Source organism: Corvus kubaryi, unplaced genomic scaffold (genome assembly GCF_017639235.1).
Source record: "Corvus kubaryi isolate FWS band 111438036 unplaced genomic scaffold, C.kubaryi_AGA036_p1.0 37397, whole genome shotgun sequence".
Lineage (NCBI taxonomy): Eukaryota > Metazoa > Chordata > Aves > Passeriformes > Corvidae > Corvus > Corvus kubaryi.
In genome coordinates, this window is record NW_024581136.1 from 11001858 (window position 1) to 11024053 (window position 22196).

The 22196-nt window shown below is 42.5% G+C and overlaps 1 protein-coding gene across 7 annotated transcripts in view; it reads right to left on the reverse strand.

Moving 5' to 3' along the window:
• The window catches only part of LOC121671299 (LIM domain containing preferred translocation partner in lipoma), a 333806-nt gene that overhangs the window by 71522 nt on the left and 240088 nt on the right, over positions 1-22196 (reverse strand). For all 7 annotated transcript variants that reach the window (XM_042042722.1, XM_042042721.1, XM_042042717.1 and 4 more), the window contains one exon: positions 12309-12432. In XM_042042722.1, the coding sequence (XP_041898656.1) occupies positions 12309-12432 (124 nt within the window). The remainder of the gene's footprint in view (positions 1-12308; positions 12433-22196) is intronic.

Genomic DNA, 22196 nt, shown 5'->3' on the forward strand with positions numbered 1-22196 from the left:
CTCCGTAGCAAAAAAGAGAGAGACTGCCATTTTGGAAATCACAGACTAAAGACTTATGAACTTCTTTTCATGCAGATGAGCCCTGTCTGAGGTAAGAAGGGTCACCATGCAATATTCCCACCTAAGAGTGACACAAAATTAGTAAATTGCCATGGGGAAACAATATTAATATCTCATTTTGCAGTCTTACTTGTGCTGCATATTGTTCTGTTCTCCCCTGTCCCCAGAGCACAAGAACGAAGCATCTGCACACACTGATGTCCTAAGAGTTTAGGCAGTATTTACTCAGCCAGACCTCTAGCCAAGCCGATGTCAGTTGGGGCATCTTCTCGTCAACCTATTGAGATGTGAGCCACTACGTGTCACAATTAGACCATGCTCCAAAACATCATCCTGTGGAATGTTGGTTCTTCTGAACAAATTGTTCTGCAATTTCTCTAGGCTAGAACAGCTCTTGTAATCAGACATTTGCTGGATGCACACCATTCCTACTTGCTGCATAACAGCTGTTATTCATAGTACCAGGACTTCTGTCACTTAAAAAGGACTCAAGGCCACAGGTCAGCCACCTTGTCTTCCCTGAAAGTTGTGCTGCAAAGGGCAATAGGCAGCAAGACTGTGTGTGCACACCTTGCAATTGTACAAAACAGAAGGAAGTGGAGTCTGGTAGACTTGAAACAGTTATGGCTCCTCACCCAATGTCCTGCTGTAATCAGAACAAAGAAATAACAGAAAACCCACCAAGATCCCAAGACTAATTGGCTTTCTATGAAGTATTGTTTTTGTTTAAAAGACCAAGCCACACTTAGATCAATGGGCCTTACAAACAAAAAGCCCTTTACTCATGAGCAGGCATGACCAGAGCTAGCTCAGGGCACCGATCCCCAACGCCAGAGCAGCAATGTCCCTCTGCCATAAGTTTGGGGGTGGCCTCTTTTCCAAAGCCTGTCTCTTACCCTCCTGATGAAGCTCCTAAAACTTGCATTATCAGTGTGGTTTTTTGCCTAAGCCCTCAAAAAGTATGTGACTCTTCCCTGTGTGAGTGAACAGAGCAGTCTCCATTCCTCACTCAATCTAGAGAGTGACAAGCTTTCACTGGGAACTGGCCATGTAACTGACACAGACCTTCTGGCTTTCCTCAGCCACCCTTCTGACAGAGGGATGCCATGGAGATGGCAGTGCACCAGCTGTGCACATCTGCAGTGCACACACTCCACTTCCTTCACCTTTTGAATTCTGCCTGTGAAGAAACAGTAGAAATAAATCTGACCATGAGCAACCTCCATTTTTCACTCCCCTCCCCTTCTTGTTGCCTTGCATGGAAATTGAATATACACAGAATAAGAGGTGATAGTGGTTTTAGCATCAGTAGTGGCCTAATGGAACTACACAAGCACAGCACACTGAAGCCTGTGCTTTGCCATTTTATCTTTAGATAATGGTTTTAGGCATCTACAGCTAAACAATGGAGTTTTTTAAAATGTCCCACCCAAACATCCACTGTTATTGTAGCTGTACTTTCCCCAGTCCTGCCCTTCCACCATACCTTCCTCCCTCCTCTAAACACACACATCAGATTTGCCAGTGTTGGAGAGAGTCACACTTCTTGCGCAGGTATCGAAAGCTGGATCAGTTGATGTGAGATGTTGAGATGGAGAATGGGAAAGAAAGGAACACCATTAGAATCAAGACTCCAGGTGGTATCCTACACTCTCTCTATATCTGTACACATACACATTTATTTATGCATTTTAGGATTCTCACTAATTTCAGCCACGGGACAGAAATGAGAAGCAGCTGCCCAGCTTGTGGAGATGACAACAAGAACATATGACCAGAATTAGCTCCACATTGGCAGTGATGATTGCTAGGATTTTCCTGTCCAGAAGAGCTGGCTTCATATGACAGTCCTCTGCACAGCATAAAGGACCCACATTAGAGTTCTTTCTAAATGTCTCCCTCCAGCTCAGCCAAACACAATTCCTTATCTCATGTGATTACAAACTCTGCACTAAAAAGAGTGGAAAGTCAATATTGTGATGTCCCAGCCATTCATCAACACAAGTGAAAATTGAAGGTGAAAGGCTTCAGGTTTTCTACAGTTTTTTTGACAGTCACATGCTGAATTCACTTGCCTTTCACGGCAAGCACACAATGAGGAAATAGACATTTAAAAAGCTGGGTTTTTTTCAAGTGTAATTTTAAATGACAATAAAAGCAATTAAAACCCCCACAAAAAGTATCCCTTCTTTCAACCTGCACTCACAAAGAACGCAGCACATCATCTGCCCAGCCTGTCCCTGACAGTACAGACAGAATCAGAACATGTATTGAGCAGATAGTAAGTTATTAACCTCTCAAGATATTGTCTGGAACCAGAATTTGTTGAGGAAATTGTATATTAAAGTTCAACACTGCTGCTAACTGAACACAGCCTGATCCACAGCTTTAAATAGACAGTTTAGCATGGCTGGGACAGTGATTTGGATGGATCTACAAAACAAAATAATTCACATCCCACATCTAGCTGTCTTTAGCAGTGGACAGTGCCTTAGGCTGCGGAAGATGGTTGTACCCACACCTGTAAACTCTCTCCAAATGGGTCTGCTATTGCCAGGGTGTTCTACTGAACAACTGTGTTCAATGGGGAGGTACATTTTGTCAACTGTCAGAACCCATGTCACTACCTGTGCTGTCCCCTTTTGACCCTGGTGCTGTGAATACAGTTTTTCAGAGGCTTGGTTCTTAGCTCACACTTTCAGAAGTAATTATTTCTACATCTCTGTGCATGTCTTGGCAGACACACAAGAAAAAAAAACCAAAAAAAAAAGCAAATGAGCCGATTCCTAAATGAAAGCTGGTGACAAGGGATCAGATTGGTCTCCCATCTCTGCTTTGCACACAGAGTGATCCTATTGCTATTGACATTTTCCAGTTCCCTCAGTGGGGCTGGCTCAGGCAGGGCCATGGGACAAGCACGGTGCTTTGCCACTCTCTCCTGCTCAGCTGACACAATCTGTGCTGGCACAGTCCAGGCAGGGGACATCTCAACTGCAGGTTTCACAAATCAAAACAGGTTTACTCTTGGCTGCTTGTACCATCCTAAATGTCTGCCAGGGCTGGCTTCTCAGGATGATCTGCCTGCCAGTTTGAGATGACAGTCTCATGACTTTTGAGCAGCAGTTGTGACCTTGGCTTGTAGCCAGAGACATGAAAACATGCGTTCATGACATGACACGATGAACAGCAAGGTGCATTTGGAGACATGAAAACAGTGCAGCTTACTAAAACCAGCAGGAAAGTTTGGCTACTTTTCATTCTTTTCATTCTTTTAATCCTCCCCTACCTCTTTGCACCACTGAGAATCACTCTGTATTGATTATGCTGACATTGACAGCAGAGCTGGAATTTTTTTTTTTTGCATCTCGGATGAGAAAGTGGGTTATGATTCATCTCACAGAATCTGAGTCAAAGCAATTCCTTATAAAAAACGAAAGAAACCAAACAGTTTTGATGCATTTCCATCAGAAGAGGCTGGAGAACACTCAGCAAATGAGACAGTCCTGTTTAATTCTTCTTTTTACCACATTTCACTCTCAGATAAAATCTGTCCTTTTCCCCCACTGGAAATAACTCATTTTGAGTTAATGACACTAAAATACCCCCAAAAGCTACTAGCAAAAGACAAACCACCCTATCAAAAAAGACAGCATGAGACAAATGCCACCAGAAGAAGAAATAACAAATGCCACACTGTGCCCCACTTCCATGGAACAGTGATTGCTAGAGTGGAAAGTAACAGATTACTATGGTGAATTATCAATTTTCCTAATAGCCTTGAACTATCTAAATGCTGAAGTGTGATAACATTAGTGGGTACATTATATTAACAGCAGTTAAAATGATCAAGTGTGATCCTGGAGCACTTCCCCCCCCCCTTTCTTATTTTCATAGCCTTGTTACTAACCCTGGAAAATAGGGCTTCTGCTCTGCATGCTGGGAAGAGCCTTCAGACTGGTTGTGATTTCTTATCAGACAAGACTCACAAGTCCATTCTGGTTGATTTTCACATAAAATAAAGAGTGTGGCCACAGCTTTGGGTAAGGCATGGAACTCAAAGGAATTCTAGGCTCAATTCTCACTTCACAACTGGATCTCGGCATGACTCTGGGTGAGTCATCTTAATTCTGCCAGTCAGCCCCTCGTTTGTAAATTAGGGACAGTAATTTCCTGGTCCTTGACATATTTTCAGTTTTGGAGCTCTGGGGGAGCACACTGTTCCTACTCCATGTTTAATTTGCACATAGGACAGTGTGACCACAGCCTTGGATGCTACTGCAGCACAACGAGCCCTAATGGAACATGGGAGCAAACTGCAAATTTAGTACATCCAGCTTCAAAGGACAGGTGAGCTGTTTTCAGTTTTAAAAACCAAAGAACGGGTTCATTTCTGCCAGGTCATGTACACAACTAACTCAAAACAAAGAAATTAAACTGTTTCCATGTTATTGGGACAAAGATTTATCCAAGACTGCATGGCTGGAAGGGTTTCTAACTCCAGCTCCAAAACTGAATGCCTGTGCCTCACTTGACAACTTAGCTACAAGTCATGACAAAAGAATGTCTTGAGGCTTAAAACACTCCAAAGCTTTATCTGAAGTGAAAATTATTTCTATAATATTCAGACAAGAAAAACATTCTCACTCATTCATAGACACACGCATATGTACACTCCCTCTCAAAGTACCTGTATGTGAGAATTTAGAGTTTATGATATCCTGGATGGAGGAAACTCCTGGTTGCACTCATCTCCATAAAACAGGAAAACCAACCTTCTGCATCCTACATGTCCTAGACTAACAGTCTATCTTCAGCTCCTGGCCTCATCAAGGAGATTCCCAACTAGGGGTCCTCCAGGTACCACAATTTGTGGGTTTCAAAGGGTGATGTGACATCCCCACAGAGAACCCCCAGAGCCCAGCCAGCCACATTTCATGTGGAGAGGGAACAGCCAGCAGGTGGGTCCCATTTTTGCTTTTTAATGACCTGAGTTAGCTACTGCAGCTGAAGACTTGATGGCTCACTATCAATCCTTCAGCCCTTTCAGTCCACAGAGAATTTACTTTACTTTGTAAATTCATCATGAACAAACTGGATTGTCTTTGAACTGTTTTTCAAATTAAGGTAAAAAGATTTGGTTTGTTTTCATGTAGGACTCTTAAATATGGGGGGTTGGCTAATAGCCTCATCATTGTTCAAAGGTTTTTCTGAAAGAGGATGAACTTTCCTATCCATCTGTACAGCTCCTAGCACACTAAGGGCCCTCTCACAACAAAACAAGTATCTACCACCTTTATGGATTATTTTTTTTCATGGCTATGTTAGTTTTTAAACATGCACAAGAATCATGTAGAATACAGCTGTACTTTAGAAAGACACACCCCTGAATTTCATTATCACATTTCACTCCTCTTAGAAGACAACAGGAAATTATCAGCTTTTATTTACTAACTTTCGGGACAAACCTAATTTCATTCATGGCCTGAAACCCACCTCTCTTTCACAGCATACAGGTGATCATGGCAAACACTTTGATAAAGTGCTACTTTGGTATTATGAACTTACTCTCCATTGAATAACTTCTGCATCAAAAATCAGTTCTGTTTAAAAGTAAGAATATATCTACGTCTGACTGCCAGAATTCAAGCTAAACCAGGGAATTAAAAAAAGAGAGTCATGCTGCTTGCTACCTGTTCCAGCTGGGATTTTACGACCTACAGTTACAAAGCATAATTGGGGTTTTGATATAAGATTTAGATCCCATCTGTGAAGTAGTGGTGGTCTCTGAAGTCTCTGTGCTTCAGAAACACTCATGATGCAAAGTCTTGACCACTCTTGTGTAGGTAAGAAGAGGAAAAAGGAAGGTGAGTCTCCTGCCTCCTGGCACATGTGGGTGCCAGGTGCCCAAGGCTTACAGGAGTGCAACATTCATTTCTGACTGCTACATCTGCTGCATCTTCATTAAAAGATGTGCACTCAAGCTTTTATAAGGCTAAGATCCCTGGCATAAAAAGATCTAGGTGCTTAGTTTCATAAAACATGTTTCCCAGAATTAATACAGAGTAAGATGTGGATTAGATCAACATCAGGAAGAATCAAACGTTTGCATCCATTTCCAGTCTTCCAAATGCTTGAGAAGCAACTTAGACGAGCTCACAGCCTCTTGCCTTTCTCATGGCTAGAGGTAAGTGCATGGCTAAAGATAAGTCCAACCAGTCACTGGCCTCCTCTTTTTCTCTTCTTCCTTTGAAACTGTGGGCCAAAATTCAGCCTCTAGGTTGCATTGAGATTATCCTTATAAATCTACTCTACCTGCACCTGCTGTGCAAGGATGCCAGCAGGCACAGGACTCCCCAAAAAAAAGCTAGACAAGGGTGGCAAGTATTGACAGAAGTGAGACTGAAGAAACAGGCTCTGAAAGCCATTTACCAAGATAATTAAAGCCCCTGGGGAGCAGAGGGAGGGTGACTCCCCTTGCGGCAGGCCACAACAGGGCTGCTGGATGTTGCTGGTGCTGCACTGTGACCTCCCTGAGCAGAAGTTGCTCCCAGGCTTTGTAGCCTGTGCACAAACGCTGGAATATGGCTTGAACATAAAAAATAATGACTTGAACTACAATGGAGAAAAGGGTCCCCATTATATGTCTGTTCTTCCTGCTTTTGTGAGCGGTTACATAATAGAAAATGACTGTCGGCTCATCAGTTGTTGAAAGTCTAACCTACTATTTTCTGACCCAGATGTTGTTCAAATGAGGACAGACACCATCTTGCAGCAGAACCCCTGCCTTTAGACAAAAGACACATCACATTACATGGCAAAATTACAAAGTAATTATGCTCTTGTAATAACAATATGCTTCTTTTAATGATAACCTTTTCAGAACAGATCTAAGAGTACAGGCAAGATATGACAACTTTCAGTTTCTTTTTCTGGTGGTAATTCAGATGAAACCAAGTGGCTACTTACGCCTCTTAGAGGTTGCAGACATACCTGACCAAGACTGAAATGCAACACAGACCATGTTCAGTTTAGAGCCCCTAGAACTGTGCAGTGCACAGAGCCATGTCAAAGGAAACAAAGACACCATGAACCAAAGGAAGTCATACCTGGACCATCCAGTGTGTCTCCTCAGCTGAACCTCCTACGACTCAACCACGCTCTCTCCCATACCTGACTTGGACTGCTACCTGCTAACCCATGTCCTGCCTCTCAAGAAGTAAAATTAGGGAACACACTCAACACTGTTTGGACACCAGGTCTCTGGTCCTATTGAAGGATTTTTAGCTTATGAGTGGAAGCCTAGTGGAGATGCAAAGCCAGTGATGGGAAAGGTTGGCAGAGCCTTGGCAGATTCAATACTGGTGACACTTACCATTCTTTAATCTTAACTGTGACCCGGCATCTCAAAGAGCCATTGGAGATGAAGGCTTCTCCATGGGGGACACACACATGACTGCTGCTGCTAATCATTTCTGGCAAATTTGGTGAAAAAGGAAAAAAATTAAGTTTGAAGAGGTAAAATGATCTGCCACAGGTGAAGAGGCCAAGATGAGAAGTAGAAAAGGAAGTCAAACCTTCTGTTTCTCAGCTTTGCTCTTCAACTCAATTCTGCACCATCTCTCCCACTGTCAAAGCCAGGGTACACAGAAAATACACAAAAACCCCCTATATATCCTGAATTATCAGCTCAGAGTTAAATCAAGATTCCTTTACTGTACAAACTGAGTATTTCCCACAGGATGATTTTAGCATCTCTCTTCTCCCCATGTGCATCCCTACAGCATGCTGGAACTACAAAAGGAGACTGCTACATTAACCAATACATAAAACTGCTGGTTTCTTTGGTAGCTCTGAGCATTTATGGTAAAATACCAGTGAGAGTTTCTTCCCACCAGTCAGGGAAACGGCTGTGGGGAGTGACTCAGCTGGGACATAGTCCAGAAGGCAACAGGAGATGAGGGGCCCCAATGGCACTTTTCCAGTCTTAATCAGCACTGTCTGCATGGTGATACAGACTGATAAGCTGCCAGAAGTCATTTCTTTCTATAAGACTTTAAACAGTGGTCCAGAACAGTTGTGATCTTTGTGTGTGTGTATTTGGTTGGGTTTTTTAAAATGCAAAATCAAGGGCTGTAATTTCCCATGGCGGCCAACAAACAATTTTGATAGTTTCATTTTAATCTCCTATAAGTATCCATTTCTCCTCCCTCAACCTTACCCGCTTTCCACTCCACTAAGTATTATTTTTTCCAAACAAATCAGACATGCCTGTCTACAATAGCACATTTATCAACAGGGAGGGCTGTGATAGAGAGAAACTATCCCTACTGCACAGAGCATAAGACATTTGGGAATCCTTTCTAATAAAAAGGGATTTGATTAAAGACAGCCAACTACCACAGATCAGCAACTGAATCATCAGTCAAGAAGGAAGAGCAGCTTAGACTTAAAAGACTTCAATTTGCTCACCTGCCAAGGATTTCCCAGGGGTAGTAACTCCACAAGTCACTCTAGAAACTACAGGCGGGTAAGAGACATATACCAAGGATTGGGGTGCTTAGGCTTATTACAGTAGTGTGGCCTTAACAAAGTTAAGTTAGGCAGAATACCCAACATGCACGTTAAACTCCTAAAAATTCACAGGAATTTTTTTTTAAATTATTATGCCTAGTGCTGTTTCCATGCTTAAGCACTGCCTTGCCAATGGCAGCTAGAGGATTTCCCAGCGACGGGATCGTGCTGCTGTGATAAGTCCTGGCAACACACAGCTGCCAGCTGTGATCTTGCTGCTCCCAAGCATCTCTAGCATGCTGCTCCTGGCTCCCACCACACTCCCAGGCTCCCCAGGAGGGCAGTGTGATCCATGCCCTGCCACCAGCTGTGTGTGTTTGTGTGAGCAACTAGTGCCTAGAACAGTTCCCCCAACTCTGAAACCACCTTCAGTGGCCTCCACCCAGGAAGCTGCAGAGAGGTGCAGTGAGCACAGAGATGGAAGTGCTGGCTATCCTGCTCCTCAGCTCAGCTCACTGGGTCTGCCAGCAGTACCAGACAGCATTTCCAGGGCAAAGAGACTACTTCAGTGATTCCTACTCCTCTTCCTTCCCAAGGAATCTTCACCCTGCCCACTGCTGGGCAGATTCTGCTGACTACAGAACCAAGATGGCTTGATCGAAAACCAGAGATATGGCGAGTGAACTTGCAGAAGAAAGTTGGTTACAGAAAAGATCCCAAAGTGCTGGCAGACCAAGTAAAATGACCTTTCTCCAGCCTGACAGTTCAAATGTAATTATTCCAATAAATTATTTTCACGACTTAATATATTAACGCCTTGCAGCTTTCTAGCAAGGTTAATTAGATTCCTCAATTCAAAACCTATCTGCTCTTAAACAACTTTTAATATGCTGAAATCCAGTTTTCTAAATTCAAACTAATAAAAGTGATTAGCTGACAGATATCTGGTATGCTACAATTACCATGGCATTTAGACCTCAGGCGTAAGATATTTAATGCAAATCAGAGTCAGTGTCTCTGCCCATTTGTCCTTTTTTGGATTATTTGATCAATGTGCCATATGAATCCTGTACTGTCCACACTACCATGCTAAACAACTAAAGAACAAGGGCAGAGATATTGGTTGAGACAGTTAACCAAAGTTGAAAGACTCTTTTTTTGCCTCCTACACTTAATTTGTTCTTTCCACATGAGCACGAAGTTATTGAAAGGCACTGGCTGACAGCTCAAGTAGAGATGGGTATTTAGTTCTGACATAACCAGAATTAGTACAAAATTCCCAGCCTGCACTGCCGTATCAGAAACCTTCATCCACTGTGACTCCTGAGACCCGGGGAGGAGCCTGGGCTGGAACAAACCTAGGAAGATGAGGGAAGCCTACCTCTTTGTACCTAACCATAAAAAGCAGTTGTGCTCCAGCATTCTGTATTTTCTTAGATAGATACTGCTCCCAAAAGGCTGTATGGGGCCCAGCATGCTTAGAAAGCCGAGCAGATGTTTAGCCCAACACATGGTTCTTTGGCACATCAGGAATGCCAAGGCTGGACACCACCTCAGAGACGAATTTCAGTGGCACACAGTGCAATTAGAAGATCAATCAGGCGCAGTTTGTAATTACATATGACCTGCCCAGGGTCTAAGGCTGTTGTTTGATTTTCCCACTGTGCATCATGCATGATTGTTCCATCTTTGATCATGCTACTGTTTATACAAATAACAGTGGCAAAACTTCTGAGTGCTCTGAAGCCTCCTTTCCATTTTCTCGTCTCCTGCTGAATTAAGAGCTATTGGCATGGCATTGGTCTGACCTCCCATCTGATAGCCAAATTGATCACCTAACACCGAGAGACTTTATGTTCCAACCCTTTCAGCTATGCATCCCTTTTGGATAAAGAAACTTTGATGTACCACCCTCTCAAAACAGAGCAGAGCAATCTTAGTCATGCAATATTAGTCTGCAAAATCCGAGCTTTTCAGCTTCATAAATACAAGTGGTAAACAAAACTAAAGCATCACTTCAGGAAGCAATTTCCGAGCTGTGAGGAAAATTAATCACTAGAACGGCTTATCAGGGTAGGTGGTTGACTCACCATTGCTCGAAGTTTTTAAGATAAGATTAGATCTTTATTTTTTTTTAAAGTCATGATTCAATCATGTTTCTGGGAGAAACTGAGAGTAGGATATTAGGCAGTATAATGGCAAGGTCCTTTCTGACCTTGGAGACTGTGAATCTTCTCTGTTTATCTGCCTGCCTTCTTGGGCTAAAAGGAAAACTGGATGGGCTTTGGTCCATCAACCAATTCCTAGCACACAGTTCTGCATTAAGAAAATTGCTGTAATCAGATCTCATGCTTCAGGGCTTCAGCCATTTGCCTGAAGAGGGCAGGAAAAAAGTTTCTCCCTCTTGCCTGCTCAGCTAATGGCTAAATACATGTTATGTTTATTTGGCTGTTGCTTCGTGTTTAAAACATCAGAGAGTGAACCCAAATAGCAGAGATGAAGTCAAACACAGCAATGCAGAAAATGCTCCCTGGCTATTTCAGTTAGCCATTCCTGCTCACACCTCAGATCTGTGATAGTCATCAGCTCTGATGACTATCGGTATTTACAGAGAAGACATTTTGGGTATTAGGGCACGGCCCACAGAAGGTAGAAGGTACTGAGAGAGAATTGGGACTAATACTAACCCCACCTACAAGGGTAATGTTTGTTTGATGAGAACACCGTAACCTTCTCATATTATCAGATCCTTGCCACTGCAAGATCCTTGTTTGTTAGTGAAACCATGGTCCCACCCACTTTCTGATTAAACCAGACCATGAAAGTTTCTTTAAGCCAGAAATGTTTTGGTCCAAGCAAACTCTACAGCAAATAGACCTGGGGGCAATCTAAATGAAGTTTTTAAGAAATGATGAAATAAAGGAAGATAAAGAACTCAAAATGAATGGCCTGCCCCAGTCTTTAACTCTACAAACTACAACAGTTTGTTTCATAATAACATTATTACCCAAGCCTGTAAGAAACTAAGCACACAGGCAGATGCATCAATTGTGCCCAAGACTCTTGACTTCAATGCAGAGTTCAGAGGCCTTATCACTTATGTTTCATGTAAAGGCAAGATACAATTCTACACCTATAGATGCCTAAGATAATTATACTCTATACCATTTAAGAAGGAAATTAGATGCTTATCTTTTTCCAGGCAAGGAAGACGACACTGTTATGAACCAATCAGTCCAGATTTGTCTTACTTGTACTTGATGGACCCAGTTCTGGGTCCCCATGTATAACCAACCTGATTGACTCAAAATGGATTTCCTTTTAATCTATGCCAGCACACAGAAAAAGAAGATCATGCCTTGGAAGCAGAACACATTTACACTGCCAGATTTTTCTGCAGCTGCAATGAGAAGGGATGGGGCAGGCAGGCACGACAGCGACCGCACCTGAATTCAGACTGGTAGCCTGGAAGTTGGGGACAGATGGTGTGAAAATGAACCAGACACTGAAAAATTCAACTTTATATCCAGAAAGACTATAAACATACAGTGAGTGAGCATGAGATTTATGCTGAAATTAGAGAGGAATTCCTATGGATGATTACACTTCCAGCCCAAGCATGGAAAGCACATCCATCAACATGAGTGTCACTACGTTACCAGTGCAGCTGTCAGGCTTCCCATTATTGAACCCAGTAAATACAGAAGAGGGCCACGGACACTTGTGACATGGCTCACCAAAGTAGTCATCAGAGGGAGGATTCTCCATGTCATACAGCATTTTCTTGGTCAGATGTTCCAGCTCATCCTCAGGCCTGAATGCAGGAGTGCTTGATGCAGGTCCAGAGCTTGGATATCCACTCTGGAAAAAAAAAAAAGGACAGCCTGTGATGTGATATAAAAGCATTCACACAGAGTAACAGGGTATATTGGCTGTTCAGTGTTGAACTTCATTCTTTGTCTTATTTATCTTGTTTTTAAGACCCAAGGGATTCAAGCAAGTAAACACCTCACTTATTGTAATGAAAATGGACTCTGAAGAACATCCAGTGAAGTGCTATATATATCCTCCTAGAATGGGAAGTATCCTGTGCCTCATAATTAGATGTCTACTGGGTAGCACATAATAATAAATAAAGGAGAAAATTATTCTAAGAATAACTTTATACAATTGTTCTCCAAAACTGAAAAAGGCTTTGGAAGCATTTAAGTTCGGACTTGGTAAAAGTTTCCATCACTTAACAACACAACATGAAAGACAATGCTACAGTGGTAGAGTATATAGACAGACAGGCAATCCTAAGATGCTAGTTATGTTTTCTTCCTGTTTGTTTTGACACAAATACTACTGTTAACATTAGTGAGATCAGGAGCTGGTCCACAGATTTTTAGTACTAGATATACAAAGGTTTTAATATGTGTGTAGAAACTGAGATCTCTTGGCCTTCATAAGCCAACAGCTGCATACAGTATTGGCAGCCTGTCTCAGAGTCTTCTCCCTGGAAAACACCAAAAATATGGCATATTTTGAGAAGTACAGAAATAGTTTTATGCCTAGAAGTTTCTTAGAAGAAGCTAAGTTTGGTGTCTGTAAGGAGAAACTCGGTCATTTCAGGATTAAAAAATGCTGACACCAGCTATCCTTGTGTGCACTGCTTTCTTGAAAGACTTGCATATAAAAACTAACTTATTTATAAAACACATCATTTCAGTAAAGCAAATTATTCCATTGATTAATTGCTGCCTACATCAAGTATTGGCCCTTTGATATGAAACAAGGAAGCGTTTTTCCATGCTCCATAACTACTTAAATGGCAAGAAAATATAAAATCACCGGAGCAACAATACACTGACCACTCATAGAAACTACATCTGACATGATGAATCTTTATTGAGCCAGTGATGTTCAACAGAGAACAGCAGCTTTAAAGCACTGCACTTCAAGAGAATTAACTATGTGCTTTCATGCTTTTTTCTTTCAAGCAAGAAGGAGATTTCAAATGAGACATCAATCAATACAGCGAGGGTCTCAGAATGGCACTTTGCAATAATACTTCAATCATCCACTCCCAAAACCCAAACATCTGCATGCTCCTGACCCTGTCATACTTATTTTTCTAGGGTCCATGCTAAGCTGTGCCATCACCCTTCTCACTTGTTGGCCTCAGCAGGTGCCTGTGCTCCCTCGAAGGACTGGATTTGCTGTACACACATTTGATGCAGCAGCTGCACCCACTGCCTGCCCAAAAACTACTCTGTAGCAGAGTAGCAGCAGTTCACAAGGGAGAGGGGTAGTATGGTCCCCTGGGAAAAAAAGTGTACCTGGAATAAGCCCCAGGCTGGATGAATTTCCCTGAAGGGCTGTGCAAGGTCCGTCTGCCATACATTCAGCCTCCCTGACTGAGAATGCAGCCTGGACCTAACATACATTCAGGTTTTCCCACAGATGTTTTCTTTCTTTTTGCTTATGATTTCTTTCTGAACAACATTTAAGGATTTTGTGCATTTTGCCAGGAATTCTAGTTGCCTAGCAGTTGTTCTGAGGAAGCTGTTGAACATCTGGAAATGCTGAATGTCCCCATACAGAGCAGTAACCGTTTTTGTACAAATGCAACCATACTGATGTGTTTGGGTTGCCACAACTTACTTTTTCACATGGGAAGGCAGGCAGTATGGTGCACTTGCATTTGCCTTCTAAGTCGTGTCACCTCTGTGGGATTTTGGTGTGGAGAAGGACATTCATATGACTAGAAGTTCTAGAAGCAGGCATTTGACCCAGAACACCCAGATTCCCTTGACCAGTGCTTTGTGTCTTTTTTTAGAAGGGATAGTCTACAACTACTTCATTAGAAATAATACGTAGCATAATCCTAAAAGAAAAAGTTATTAATAAGTCAGTTAAAGATGTCAAATGTAAAACATTTAATCTTGGAACAACCTGTTTTTTCCCTTTGCTCTCTTGTTCCTAAGAGCTGATCACGAATCTTGCCTGAACATATATTTTAACACAGCAAGTGCAGCCAAGGATTTATTAGCTTGAGAAATCAATCTGGCAACTGATCTTCTAGATGGTTTTATTCCAGGTATTGTACCTATTTCAGTTTCCATGCAGAAAAGAACAACCATTGCCATTCCATCAACAGAGACTCCTTTCCTAGACTTTGCATGGGGAAGACAGCATGGTCTGAAGCTGATGATGGCCCCCATCTCTGTATTTCCCATTAGTCTTCACCAGCCTCTTCTGCTGGGCTCTGTCCACACATCATCTGAAACACTGCCTTTACCCCTGGGCCCTGTAATATAAATGGACCAAAACAGAAGGCACAAGCCACAGTCTGTCCACAGAAAAGGGCAGTGAGGCACATGGAGCTGAAGTGATTTGCCCACCATCACACACGGGCTCTAAGGCAAAGACAAATCCTGCATCCAGGCTGCTGGGAGCCCCAGGCCTTCCAGCCTCACACACAGCCCACGGGGGCTGTACCTGGCATTGCAGACCTACACTGAACACTCTGCAACCCAAAGCCACTGCACCTGCAGGCCACCACCAGCCAGGCTTTGGCAGGAGGCGACTGAAGCCTCTCCCTCTTTTGCATGCTGGCTTCCCACACCTCCCAGCTGGGGAGCCCTCCATGCCTAATTTACAAGAGCTGGACTAGGCCCTTTAAAATGAAAGACCAAAATCTGCAGATTTTCAGTTTTGTCTGACTCTCTCTGGTTTTGGAGGCCACACTGTCTCATACACACAATAAATGGGCTGCTCTCGTATTTTATCTACATTGCACTTTTCCAAACCAGGCAGATTGCTTATCCAGTACCCAATGTCAGCAGAAATAGCAAATACCAACCACAATGTTATGAGACACTTTAGCTTATTTTGACTAAAATGCCATGCTTTTTTGACCAGCATTTAAGTAGTGCTAGGCACATCTTCTTCCTCCTGCCATGGCACATGCTGACTACGTGCCTCCAGGAAAATGCATTTCATGCAAATGAACGTGCTGTTGAGTTTGCTGGGACATGCACACACACAAACATAGAGAGAAAAGTGTATCCATAGTCCAATATAAAATGCTTGTTTCAGCAAAACAGTTTCCTTCCTCCTCCTTTGTTAGGTCAGGGTAAAAATACAACTCTGGCTTTCCTTACAAAACAGAGTTGTGGTGGTGTTGTTTATATGAAACTTCCTCTATTTTCTCCTGATCTATACAATGATCAAGGCTGTCTAGAAACTCAATTTGCTGTCTGATCTACGAGTTAACTTCATTCTCTTTTCTCCATGATGCCTCAATGCATACAAATATCCACTTCCTTAGCTCAACACAGCTCAAAGATGGGAACTGCGTTGACTTGCAGACCCGGAGCACCACTCTGTCTGGCTAACCACAGGAGCATCAGTGATGATAAAATGCCCCATGAAAATGGAAAAGAGCTCAGCAAAAAGCTGGCAGAAGGGACTATGCTTTGGAAGCACAGGCACCAGAGCCCCTCCTTTGCTACTGTCATCAAACACCAAGCAACTTCAGGGAAGAGAAGACTGCAGAACAGCCTCAGGAAGAGAAGAGGATTGCAGTAACATATGCAGATGCAAAAGCATTCCTGAATAAACACTGTACTGCTTAGTTGGGATGTTAAGGAAACACCAGCACTCCCAGGGTTAAGCCCTGTAGCAGAAAATAGCTTCATGCTACAAAGGAAGTGAGCTAATTGCTTGTGCCACTATCAAAACGCTGCAACAACATCTGTCTCATCTTCCTTAGTAAAGTTCAGTTCCTGAAAAGCCAGGTCAAAAGAAGCAGTCGTGTGGAATCACTGCATAATTATTTTGGTACACGAAGCTGATACTTGTCTCAGTGCTTCCCTGGCACATGTTTTCTACTCCAGACCTGTCTCTGATGTAAGGACTGCCCAGAAAAGGGAGCTCTGCAATCAGTGTGGTACATTCGCAAACAAGAACCTTCCCCATCCCCACATAAATATTTACCCAGATGGGTAAAAACTGCAGTGCGAAATCTGCAAAGACATCTGAAGATGATGCTGTGATGAATGCACCATCATTCAGAATGCACTGTATGTGGTCATTTTTCTTGTCCATTTGCAAATATTGTAGAAAAAGCTTCTTCTCTCTGAGTGAAAATCACTTCAATTACATGTTCCCAGTTAAAGAAACGTGGAAATTATCTTCTTTTCAGAAGGTAGAATTAGCCCAATTTGGAATTGAAAGGCGGCCAGAAATATCTTTCACGGATAGTTACTTTCTCTTCATTTTTTTCCTCCTGGTTCATCTGCATAAAGTTAGTCCTTTCACTTCACTCACCAAAACTAATCATCAGTTAAATAGTATTGCAGCATTGTTTTTTATTCAATGGTTTGACGAAGACCACACTTTTTTGTTTAAGTTATTGACTGTCCAAAACAATTGCAAACTTTCTGAGCAAGAAATCCAGCATGGTGCCACATCTCTCATGAGTTGTGCTCCCAAGGAAGTACCAAGATTGCCTACAGATATAACACAGTTTATAATTAAGGCCAACTCTTACAGAGGAGATATGCTAGAAGAAAATGTTTTGATTCTTGATTTATTTTCCCAGTGAAAGGTTACAGCTGCCAGAGTACATACACATTCCTGAAAAGACTATTTTGCCTGGAATCCCTGCGGCGCGCACTTTCCTGGGTTTACTCCTGGTCAGAGGATAACTCATCAAGATCTTCTGAAGAAGCTGCCCTGCATGAGGAGATACCCACTGACAGCCAATGCTCTCCAGCCCACACCAGAAGACCAATATCACAAGTCTTGGGCTGCCAGGAGAGAGAGCTCTTCTGGGACTTGCCAGAGTGGGACAAGCCACCAGTTCCCTCACTGCCTACCTGCCCTGCCATCCCTTCCCACAGCAAACCAGCAATACAGAACATGCAGTTCTGCCAGCAGAACACTCATTTGTTTAACAGTGCCTGGCTTTGAAATAGGACAGTTTTGTAACTGTTTCAAAGCTCTAGAGGATATTTTTCTTTATTTTTAAACTTCATTATTGCAACTGTATCCTCACTTAGCTATCGATGCACACTGCCTGTTCTAATCCTGCTAAGCTCTTAGTTTCAGTGATCTCTTGTGGCATTAAGCTACACAGAATTTGAGTAATAATAACAATAAAAGTATTTTCCTCTGTTTTAACTTCACAGCCTGCAATTTTGCAAAATTGTCTCTTTTTTTTTACACTCTGAAACTGGGATGCAGACAGGTAGGAAGGGGAGTTATCATGTTGAAGGTTTTAAAAGACAATAGAGCCAGAATGCAAAATCACTATAGAATTGAGAAGTTTCCTGGACTTCTGAAAATCAGGCTGCTCATACAGATATCTATTTTGACTCACTAGAGCAGAGCTTTTAGCTTACAGTCACGAACCCAAAATCTTGGTCTTTGTGTACTGATACTGAATTCAACAGGATCACCATACATGCACCCTAATTACTCTGTAAAATGGGTTTAACAATATTTCTGTCTTAATTAATCACTGCCTGCAGAGCTGTCCAAGCTTCTGCAATGTAAGTGACTACACAGAGACAGAACATTTTATTAAAGATCAAGCACAGTAACAAATGAACACGACTGTTTTGTCCTTGGATTGTTCTATGCTATTATATGTAAACAGACTAAGTAGCTTTCTTTGCTATTCTTCATACTCTCACTAATGTTTTGAATCTAGAAAGACTGGTTACTTTTGCTAGGTATTATAAAAACTGGATACTCCGTAAACACCACCATCTGCTTCTTGCTTCTGCACTGAGCATGACAGTGTTAAATGACACCTTCCACTGCTATTCTGGCAAGTCCTTGCTTCTGCTGGACCTTGTGGACTGTCTATATATTCAGGGTTAACAGCAGATGTGCTAGATTTTTATGAAGCAACATTGACCATTTCTCATTAGAAAAAAAAACCAACAGTGGCTAGAACTCCAAGTAATAAATTTTTTACATGTTATCTCAGGAAACAGCAGATTTAAGCTATATTTCACATACAAAATGCTACATTTTAATGTCCCATTGGTGCTTAAATGTATATACAGAAACAAATGCAGCAGCGCCTGATCTTGCCTGGGGCCTCTTGGCCCTATCATTACACAAATATACTTCACTTGTCAAGGCTTATCTCGTATGAAAAGGGGAGCAGGCTGTTTTGTGTTTTTCCATTGACCCCGCTTATTTTGGTAACAGACATTTTAGGCACATTAAAAAAAAGCCAGGAACTCAAGGAACAGCTGGATGGTACTACTGAGAGGGAAAATGAGGCACTACCATTATACCCATATGCAAATAAAGAAATCGCACCATTTTAGCCCTATGGTTTTGGCTGGAAGAGCTCAGTCTGCTCCATAAAATTACATCAGGAGGTCCTATGCTTACTTGTCTATTTGTTTCAAGATCAAAGGCTTTATTCTGCTCTAAGCTGCTTGCCTTGCCACATCTCTCTGGGCTCAGAGTCAAGCACTCTCTTACTCCCATGGATCATCACCAGCAGTAAAGACCCTACAGGCTGCTTATCAACTCCCCTCCTCTTCCCATCATAATACTGTGGGCTTCCAGGATGGCCTTCAAAGCATTAATTAACTAAGCATTATAGTTACTGCTATCAACAGGTCAAAATCTGCATTTCAGAGTAGGAGCCATAAGCTCCTACTGCATTTCAGAGTAGGAGATAACAGTCTCAAAGCTTTGAGTCCAGAGCTGCACAGCAAAGTGCTGTACAAGAGTTTGAACTCACTTCTTGACATCTTGGCTATCGATCCTGGGGTGCTCAGTGCATCTAGGGCTCCTTGCCTGGTCAGGTGATGAGCCTCAAGACCTGTACAGGGCTCCCTTGTGCCAGTCCAAGGTGGCACTACTGAAAGACATCAAGCTGTGGGGGGCTCCAGTGGCAGTGACTGGCACTTCAAGGCGCGGGTCACAGTCTCACCACCAACCAAGCCATATTCCCATCTAATAGGACAAGCACAGAGGCAAACCTAATAAAAATGGCAATGCTTCAGTATTCATACTGATGAAAAGAGATGTATTTACTGACACAGTACACAACTCGCCCAGATGATTCACTGCCACAGTGAAACAACTGCAAGAAGCACCTTCCCTCCAAAGCCTACCCTTTCAGAAGCACCCTTAAAATCCAAGGAAATGATTGAGCTTTGCCCTTTCTTAAGTTTTTCATTTGCAAAGCACTCCAGAAAGGCAGAGCTCAACCGTTTCCACAGACAATGAGGAGTGACACAGTGTGACGGGCTCCCACACGTGTCCGGCGCGGTGACCGCAGCACCCAGGAGCTCCCCAGCACTCCCCCACCACCATTCACCCCCGGAGCTGGGGCTGGAACCGGCACCTCTGCCACCAGCACCACCTGCCCTGCGGTTCAGCTTCGGCACCCCGTGAAAAAACAGGCAGCCCCAGCTGCAGGGCCTTAGCAGGTAACAAACACAGAAGTGCCAGGGCATCACTTGTTTCAAAAGAAAAATAAATCTCACCATTTTAATGGTACTAATTTTGCATGTGAAACTTGCATTCATACTGTATTAACAGTTTAAATATAGCTTTCTTGCCAGATGCCAGAATAGGCTAGAAAAGATACTTAAAATATGCAAATTATGTTTCTGTTTTAATACACAAAGAAACCTAAAATCACATCACTTTCCATCACCAAGACAGGTTTTAATATAAGGTTTTTTCATGTGAAAACTATAACAGCAAACAAATGGTTAACCAAAAGTGTTTAAACCACTATCTGCAGTCTCACTTTTAGTCAGCTGGGACATGGGCCATTACACTTCCCAGGACACCAATGACTTAAATGAAGACTACAGATTTTGCTTAACATTAAAAGATTATATATATAAATTACAGTTAAAAAAAAAAGGCTTCTCAGACCAGAGTGGGTTCTTGGTTCAACATCCATAGCATTGGAGGGCAGGATTCCTGAGCTTTATCCTCAGCAATATTCTTAACCAGTCTGATCCTGCACCCTGCTGTTATAAATGGTGTTCATAATGCTTGGCTGTCTCAAGAGAGTTTGGGAGTCTCAATGAACTCTTCATTACAAAATGCTTTGAGATCCTTGAATGAAAGATGCTGAATGAGTACAAATCATGACTATTATTAATTACCTTTACTAGCCAAAATTGTGCCTCCTTTCATTCACATGTGCCTACATTTTGTCTTTTAAGATTATAACATCTTCAAAACAAACACTGGTCTCCCAACATGCCCCTCAGCAGTCTTGTATAAATAAAAGTAATAATAACAATATTTGAGGAAACAATAATGTGGCAAAAACAAATTACATTCTTCCTGACTCAGAAACTTCTTCCTTATGTCACAACTAGGAGATTTCTCCATTTCACTCATGCTCTGATCCCAGAATCACCTGTTCTTTTCCTCATGTGTAGCCGCTTTCATTCTAAGAGCTTTCCTGTTCTTCTTTTAACTTTGCACAGGCCATGCTTCTTGAAGAGGTTACTGGAGAGTGCCAACCCTTTTTAACAAAATGGGCACAACTTCCTTTGGAAAGAAGATAGGGAGCTCCAAACGCATCAGAAAGCTTAAGCACTGAGTACGCTCCTTCGTTTGAGTCTTTCAGGTGACTGAGACAGGGAAAAGGAGGCAGAAATTTAAGAGACAATCCAGACATCTGGATTCTGTTCAGGCCATCTTATTGTGCTCACCTCTCAGCCAAGGTGTGCTTCAAGGGTGACAAAAAATTTTCAAAGGGACACCTTTTCCAATGATGCAAGAGAAAAGAGAACTTGCAAATAATAATGAGAGATTGCTACTCATCAAAGGGAGACCTCATTTGCTTGCACCTCCAGGTCTTGTGGTGAAAGACTGTACAGAAGATTATTAAAAGGATGCTGACACAGCTCAAGACAATATGTAAGCAGTAAAGATCAGAGTTCACCTCATCTCTACGTCAATTAGAGCATCTCTATATTTTATACCATCTATATGGATGGTTTTGTTGCTGAATTGCTTTATTCACTTTTAAGAGACTGAAGCTTTACTTCATTTAAAACAACTCATTCTCCTCATGAAGAGCCCTCTGCAGGTATCTGTAGGTTGCCTGGATCTCAGCTCAGTCATCTAACATCACGTCAAGTACCATTTGCAAACGTGTTATTTAATTCATGAGGAGCAACTGCCCGGCCCGTCAGTGTTGAGCAGACCACACTGCTACCAGCAAGCCCTGGCCTCTCTAATTCCAGCCCAAGCAAGGACAATGGCCTCTTCAAATTACCAGGCTGGAGTTGGTCATCACTGGTGATTAAAAACTTAGAGAACCCTTCATCTTCTTTTATATGGAGGTCCCCACCAAAAACAGGCAGTTTGCTCGCAGACCTGATGCTGCTTGCTCCCATGAGAGTCTGGGGAAGGGTTTGGCAGCCAGCTCACAGAGCAGCTGCACCCACAAGGCACTACCTGCACTTGCAGGTGCTGCTGTGATGCTGAGCAACGTCAGGCAGAGGACAGGACACACTGGCAGTAAGGAAAGAGGGGGTGAAATTAAACAGTGCCATCAGGACCAGAGGGAGCAATACTCAACAAAAGAAGGAGGAAAGAGTGAAGGGCTGCAGCCTCGAGTGAATGTC